The sequence below is a fragment of the Girardinichthys multiradiatus genome, chromosome 6 (genome assembly GCF_021462225.1).
Source record: "Girardinichthys multiradiatus isolate DD_20200921_A chromosome 6, DD_fGirMul_XY1, whole genome shotgun sequence".
Taxonomy (NCBI): Eukaryota; Metazoa; Chordata; class Actinopteri; order Cyprinodontiformes; family Goodeidae; genus Girardinichthys; species Girardinichthys multiradiatus.
The window spans coordinates 43,017,831-43,024,826 of NC_061799.1; the positions used below are offsets into that span (position 1 = coordinate 43,017,831).

Consider the following 6,996-nt stretch of genomic DNA (forward strand, 5'->3'; position numbering starts at 1 on the left):
CAGTAACTGAACCCAGGACATCTGCATCCAGGTCTAAAGCCTCCTCATATGGTGGACCTGCTCTACCACTGAGCCACTCTGCTGGGTGATGCTACTGATGATCCCTTCTTTTAATTCAATATTTGACATGGAGGTGGATCCGTTTTGACTAAAACTACTCTGGCTTTCCTACGTTAAATTATTATTTTCCATGAAATGGTCTAATCTTTGGATGAACAGCTTTTCTAATATTTTGGAGAATTGGCAGAGTAATGAGTAAACTACAGATGTAGGTCTGTGGTTTTGTGATGAAATTACTGATAGTCTTAACTAGTGTCATTACATTGCAGTCTACAGATGTATTTTTCTTACATTTAATATCTAACATTTTATTTGTATCTACAAGTTTCAGATACATTAAGAGTTTGTGTAAAGTTATCAACCCAGTCATTAACATTTTGTTGCAAGTTATTCATTTTACCAATAAGGTTTGGTCCTACACCTGCAAATTAAATCCTTTAACCATGTCATGCATGTTCTTTAAAATGCTATTATCAACAAAAGATTCAGGAAAATCTATTTTAGGTGAACCTTTTTCAGTATTGATATTTCTGAGTCATCAACATCAGCAGCCTTAGTGAATATACTGTCTTTGTGGCTGAGTGAGTCATTCTGCTGGGTTTAGTAATCTGGATAATGGCTCCAACTATACATCACTATGGAATCATTTTATGTACTTTTGGATTTAAATATTAAAATCTCAAAGTAAACATGACTGATTCACATTGCAAATAATTTATCTATGTTTATGAAGTTACTCATGTTAGATGCTGTACAGTCTCTGCTGGGCCTTCTTCTGAACATTGTCTATGTGTGAGGCCCATTTCAGGTTGGTGGTTGCTAGGAACCAGAAGTGGTCCACAGCAGACACAGTGTGGTTGAGGATTGTGAGGGGGTATCTGGATGTTCTCCGAAAGTCCACCATCATCTCCACAATCTTGAATGGGATAAGTTGAACGTGCTTCTGACCACACCATTGTACCAGCCGATGCACCACCTGCCAGTTGGTCAGTGCAGGCTTTCAGGCATGATGGGGAGACATTATCAGGTCCTGAGGCCTTCTTTGTTTTCAGGCGCTGAAAGATCCCATGAAAACATAACAGTAGATATTTGACAAGAGTCAAAAAAAGGTGGAAAATGGGACTGCTTGCTTGTAGTCAGTGCAGTCCCATGGCATACCTACGTAGATGCATTTTGAACAAATATCAAATGGATTATGACCAATAAAACATGCTAAACCGTCACCTGAGTGTGCTACTAAATGTGTCTACTAAATGAGTGCTACTGAAAGATGTAGCTTGCTAGTACCGGTGCTGCCACCCAATAAAGTAAGTACACCCCTGGAAATGACATCATCATTGTGCTTGATTAAAACCTCAAAACATTTTGTTAAGAGGAAGAAGGAGAAGTGATTTTTCTGGGTGGTTTGCCCACGTCTTAAGATCATAAAACATATAAATACATATATTATACATGCATTAATACAGGTGAACTGATCAGTTCCTGTAATAAATGCTTTCTTTCTGTAATCTCTCTGCAGCAGTGGTGGAAGCAGAGGATGTTCTTGATGAATGAAGGTGAAACCAAACATCTGATCTGATCCAGCATCACATGAGACACTCTGAAGGAAATGTTTCTGCTCTTTAGACGACAAAACTCACAATTTATTGTTAGAATGAAAAGAAAACTTTCCACATTTCTCTGGAATCAAGTTGTTTTATTGAAGAAATCCAAAGAGACAGAACAGCAGACATATATTTTTCTGATCTAAATCTAAAGGATTCAGAAGAAAACAGCATCAGTTCTAAGTTGATGTTAGTTTCAGTTTTCTTCTTTGGATCACAATAAAGAAACCAGAAGCAAGTTCAGTTCACTTCAATCTCAACTGATTTAAACAAGAACAACATTTGTTCTGCAGAACAGTGGAAGAGAAACCAGAAGATCCAAATACATCAATACAAATATGAAACCAGAACCATTAGAGCCCAGAGAAGTTTAGATTTTCATGTGGAGAAATATTTCTGTGTCAAATAAGAATGAAAGAAAACATCAGCAGTGAAATCCTTTCTGGTTCCTGGAACACAGACACAGAGAACTACATTTAAACAAGAACAATGAAGAAGAACAGAACAGCAGAGCAGAGACATCAGAACCATGAACCCTGATCAACAATCAGAAACAAGACAGAACATCTATTTGGGTTTATACAACTCTGCAGAGTCTCCAATGTACCAAACCCAAACTCCAGCATGTAGCGGCTGAGTGAATGTGGTCTGGACTCTGTGGAGGAGAGTCATGGTTTTAGAGACGCTGTAGAAGGACAGAAGACCTGCTCTGTGATCCAGGTACACTCCTACTCTGGAGGAACCAGGACCTGAGATGGAGGTCCAGATGTTGTTGTGACCAAATTTATAACCTTTTTGGGAACATTCTAATGACCAAGATTTGTCATTATTACCAAATATACATTCATTCCCACTTCCTGTTCTGCTGATGTTCTTGTATGCGACTGCTACAGAAACTAGTTCTTCTCTCCACTCCACCTCCCAGTAACAACGTCCAGTCAGACTCTCTCTACTCAGAACCTGAGAAAAATCAGTGAATCTGTCTGGATGACGAGAATAAGACTGATGTTGACCCATCCATGTCACCTTCCTGTTCTCCTCTGATAGTAACAGTCGTGTGTTTGCTGTGTTTGGATCCAGTGTGATTTCACATGAATATTTTAAGAATCCAGCTCTGCTCTTTGGTTCTGGTTCTGACAGTAAAACCTCCACCTCAGTGAGGGTCAGTGAGATGTTTGTCCATGTGTCTCTCAGGATGTCCTGTAGTTTATCTCTGAGCTCTGACACAGCTGCTGTCACATCCTCAAAGTATCTCAGAGGACGGATATTGATGCTGGATGAGTGTGTAGACTCACTGAGTGCTGACAGTGAGGGGTAGTTGTGGAGAAACTGGTTGTGATCTTCTGTGTTTGAGAGCTGCTTCAGCTCAGCGTCTTTCCTCTTCAGCTCAGTGATCTCCTGCTCCAACTTCTCCTGAAGCTCTTTGACTCGACTCACTTCAGTTTCCTGCTGGGATCTGATCTGCTGCTTCACATCAGAGCTTCTTTTCTGGATGAGACGGATCAGCTCAGTGAAGATCTTCTCACTGTCCTCCACTGTTTTATCAGCAGAGTGATTGATGGCCTCCACCTCCTGTTGAAGCAGCTTCTCATCTTTCTCTCTGTCCTGGATTCTCTGCTGGATTTCTTCTCGTCTCACCTCCAGCTCTCTCTGCCTCTCAGTCCTTTCTGCTGCAGCTGAGACTGTGTCGTGACCTTTATGTTCATCCACAGAGCAGAGATAACAGATACACTTCTGATCAGTACGACAGAACATCTTCATTACCTCATCATGACGAGAGCAGATGTTCTCATGGAGGTTCTTGGAGGGCTCCACCAGCTTGTGTTTCTTAAATGGAGCTGAATCATAATGAGGCTGAAGATGTTTCTCACAGTAAGAGGCCAGACAGAATAAACAGAACTTGATGGCTTTCAGTTTTCTTCCAGTGCAGAAATCACAGGCCACATCTTCAGGTCCAGCATAGCAGTGATCAGCAGGAGCAGCTTGGAGTCCAGTCTTCTTCAGCTCTTCTAACAAATTAGCTAACATGGTGCTTTTCTTCAGAACGGGCCTTGGTATGAAGGCCTGCCTGCACTGAGGACAGTGGTAGCTTTTCTTCTCCTCCTTCTCATCCCAGAAGCTTCTAATACAGTTCATACAGTAACTGTGTCCACAGGGAATAGTCACTGGATCCTTCAGTAGATCCAGACAGATCGAACAGGAGCAGATTTCTACGTCCACCTGAACTGCCTGCTGCTCCATTTCTCCTCTCCATCTCAGTGACTGTGTTAGTTTCACTTCCTAAAAACAGAAATAGTTTGAAGCTCTGACCTACAAATCACATCTCATTGCAGAGAGGCTGCAGCCAATCAGTTTCACCACCTTATTTCCTAAAAACACAAACAGGTTGGAGCTCTGATGTAAAAATCACATGTCAGTGCAAAGAGGATACAGCCAATCAGCTTTTATCTTCAGCAGATGTTGGTTCCACCCAGCTTCAAGGTGTGTCTGAGAGAAAGGAGGAAGAGGGAGGAAGGTCCGGCTTTGATTCCAGGAAGAGGAGGACTCTTACAGCCTGATCTTCAATGATCCTAAATAGCGGGTGCTAATTCGCGTGTACTGTAAATAAAGTGGGCATGTTGCCTGCAATTTTGAAACATTGTGCATGCTATGGATAACAGGTGCAAAACAGGTGCAGACCCTATTTAACCCTATTTAAATGAGGAAATTGCGTGTGCTATTGGCTGCCTGCTGCAGTTAGCATCTGCATTTCAAACGTGCTAATTCCACATACAAAAATTGCGCATGCAATCCGTTTCAGGCTTGGAAAATCGTATTGTGGGTGGAAAAGAAATACATTTGCATATCCTCCTCCCATAAATGTGTGTATTTGGGTCAGTATCATATGTTTTTTGCATATTGAATGAAGGCAGACACACTAAAAGTTTTGCACCTGCCATTCCGCTGATTTTGCACACGCAATCTGATTACCACCTTGTTTGTAGATTAGTGTTGCGGACCCAAAAAGGTATGCATGTGGTTTTGTACATGCAAACCGTTTGAACTGGAAATAAAAGAATCGTTGCTGCTGAAGAAACTGGATGTGTTTGATTGCTCAGGGAAATCTGTTGCCTGTTTCCTAATTGCACTATAATGGCAGCAGGACACAGAGAGAGCAATGTTTGTATTGTATTCATATCAGTTTAGTTTGCTGTTGCTGATAATGCATCTTTTTAAAAACCTGGAAAACTTTTGCACAACTCACAGCAGACAGAGGTGTCCAAACGTGTCTGGTAGAGATCCGAGTCCTGGAGATCTTTAACTCCATCCTCCAGCAGAACTTTTCCAGCATTGTTGATTTCAGGAGTAAAACTTTGCTTAAACAACAGAAGAACCATCAAACTTTATCTAATTTCACTTTTATAAACTATCAACATTTCCTTTTAGTGCTTAAAAAGACTTGAGATGGTTTAGAAGTTGTATTTGCTGAGGAGAAACAAGATGAAACAGCAGTTTTGTTCTAATATCTGCTTAATATTGATCAGAGTCTCCATAGAGTGAAGATGCCTGATTTCTGGTCCGTTTAGACAACATCTGGTTCTACAAAGCAGTGATGGTCAAATACCAACATACAGCTGTTGGACAGAACTTACCTGAAGCCAACCGTTCACTCTGCTCTCGGTCAGAACCTTTTGGGCCTCCACATGAAGCTCAGTCACTGTTTACATCCTGAGAGCTACACAGAAGCTCCCAGTAAGTACAACATTTATTTGGATCAGCACCAGTTCTGCCTTTTATTCTAGAAGAACCATTTGTATGACATGTCTCCAACCTTCCTCACAGGTTTAATGCTCAATCTTCAACAGGCTGACAGACTGAGTCGAGGAGCTTCAACCTCCTCTTCATCACTGCTACCAGGGTGACAGCGCCCTCTAGTGTTGGTTATGAGGTTTTAGTTGTTTTTGTAGGTTTCAGTTGCTCTCAAAATGAAAAGACTCTGCGTCTGTTTGTTGACTGAAATCACAACCTGTAACACTGATGCTGCGTTCAGGATCAATCATTAATTTTAGTTCATTTTTATTATTTATGTAGAGGGAAGATTCAAGAAGGAATTTAAACTAGAGAAACAATTGATCCTTTTTTTGTTAAAATGTTTTAATTAAGACAAAAAGCAACATATTTTTCTGCTTCATGTTAGTGATATTCAGTACCACCGATTTCCTTTCTGATCTGATACTGAGGAAAATTCAGGCTGGTCAACAACACCGATCCGTTTCCAATACTTTGTGCAAATACACCTAATGTTCCATGGAAAATCTAAGAAAAGTGTTGCTGTTTTATAATACTGGGTGACTCAAATTGATTAAATAATTAAATGCCACAATTATTGCACGTTTGTCAATACCTACATTTTAAAATACTGTTTTAACAGTTTAAGCAATTAGACTGATTGTAAACAATTCATACATTTTATTGATAAAATGTTATTTTCATCCATCTTTTCTTGAATATATTTTTTAATGTTCACCATATTTTTTTTTGTAATTGCTCTGTATAATTTAATGACCCCTAGTTTCTGTAATCCACTTTAAATAATTATTTGGGAAACCTTACTTGAATCTAGACTCTTTGGCCTATGATTATCTATTACCTATCATTACTCCAAGCTGAACTCATGCAGCTATTTGGTGAAGCAGGAATTAATTTTGTTCCTTTTCATACCCATAATAATTAATCAGAACAACCGCAACAGTGCAGTTTTCCCCCAGTATAGCAAACCTCAGCCGCCCGGTCAGCTGACAGCTGGTGAGGCAAGCCGGCTGTTAGCGCAGCGGGTGCGGACATTTACGAACACGTCGCACCCCCTTTGCAATTATGCGATATCTTGGTAAATGGAGCAGATATTTCAGGTTTACACAACTACATTCTCGCCTGAAAACATTGTAAAAGGTTTTTATGTTCCACAGAAAGCGTAATATATCCAACTTTATTCAGAACTTTTCCCTCTCCTCTACCATTACCTCGTCTACCTCATTTCTACAATCTGCTTTGACCCTCAATGAATCATTGGATAGGGTGGGCCACGAAGAACACGCTGGACTGATCCTTTATATCTAGGGAAAGAAAGACGCATTTGCTGGCTCCCTTTGGAGGAGCCTTCAAATTTGAACAGTCTTTGTCGCGTCACTGTGACGTAATCAACCCGCAAATGCCACCTTAGAAGGACACAGCCCTTCGTCTCTCCTTTGTTACTTAAACAACTTCCTTTTCCACTGAAATGCCTTCCGTTTCTACTGAAATAATTTGAAAACATTTCAGTAGTGTGTATGAGAGTATTTCAGTAGTGTGTGTA

At 40.4% G+C, this 6,996-nt stretch overlaps 1 protein-coding gene across 1 annotated transcript; it reads right to left on the reverse strand.

Moving 5' to 3' along the window:
* Positions 1-1,735: 1,735 nt before the first annotated feature.
* Positions 1,736-5,010, reverse strand: LOC124870489 (tripartite motif-containing protein 16-like). The gene is made up of 2 exons (XM_047369209.1): positions 4,909-5,010; positions 1,736-3,944 (listed from the first exon to the last, which is right to left on the reverse strand). The coding sequence occupies exons 1-2, from the start codon at positions 4,993-4,995 to the stop codon at positions 2,232-2,234; spliced, it is 1,800 nt and encodes a 599-aa protein (XP_047225165.1). The 5' UTR covers positions 4,996-5,010; the 3' UTR covers positions 1,736-2,231.
* Between the last annotated feature and the right edge of the window lie 1,986 nt (positions 5,011-6,996).

Excerpts from the sequence above, each read along its gene's own strand:
- LOC124870489 (XM_047369209.1), bottom strand. The coding sequence starts at position 4,995 with ATGCTGGAAAAGTTCTGCTGGAGGATGGAGTTAAAGATCTCCAGGACT. Across the intron at positions 3,945-4,908 it reads TTTGGACACCTCTGTCTGCT|GAAGTGAAACTAACACAGTC; the intron begins GTGAGTTGTGCA and ends TTCTGTTTTTAG.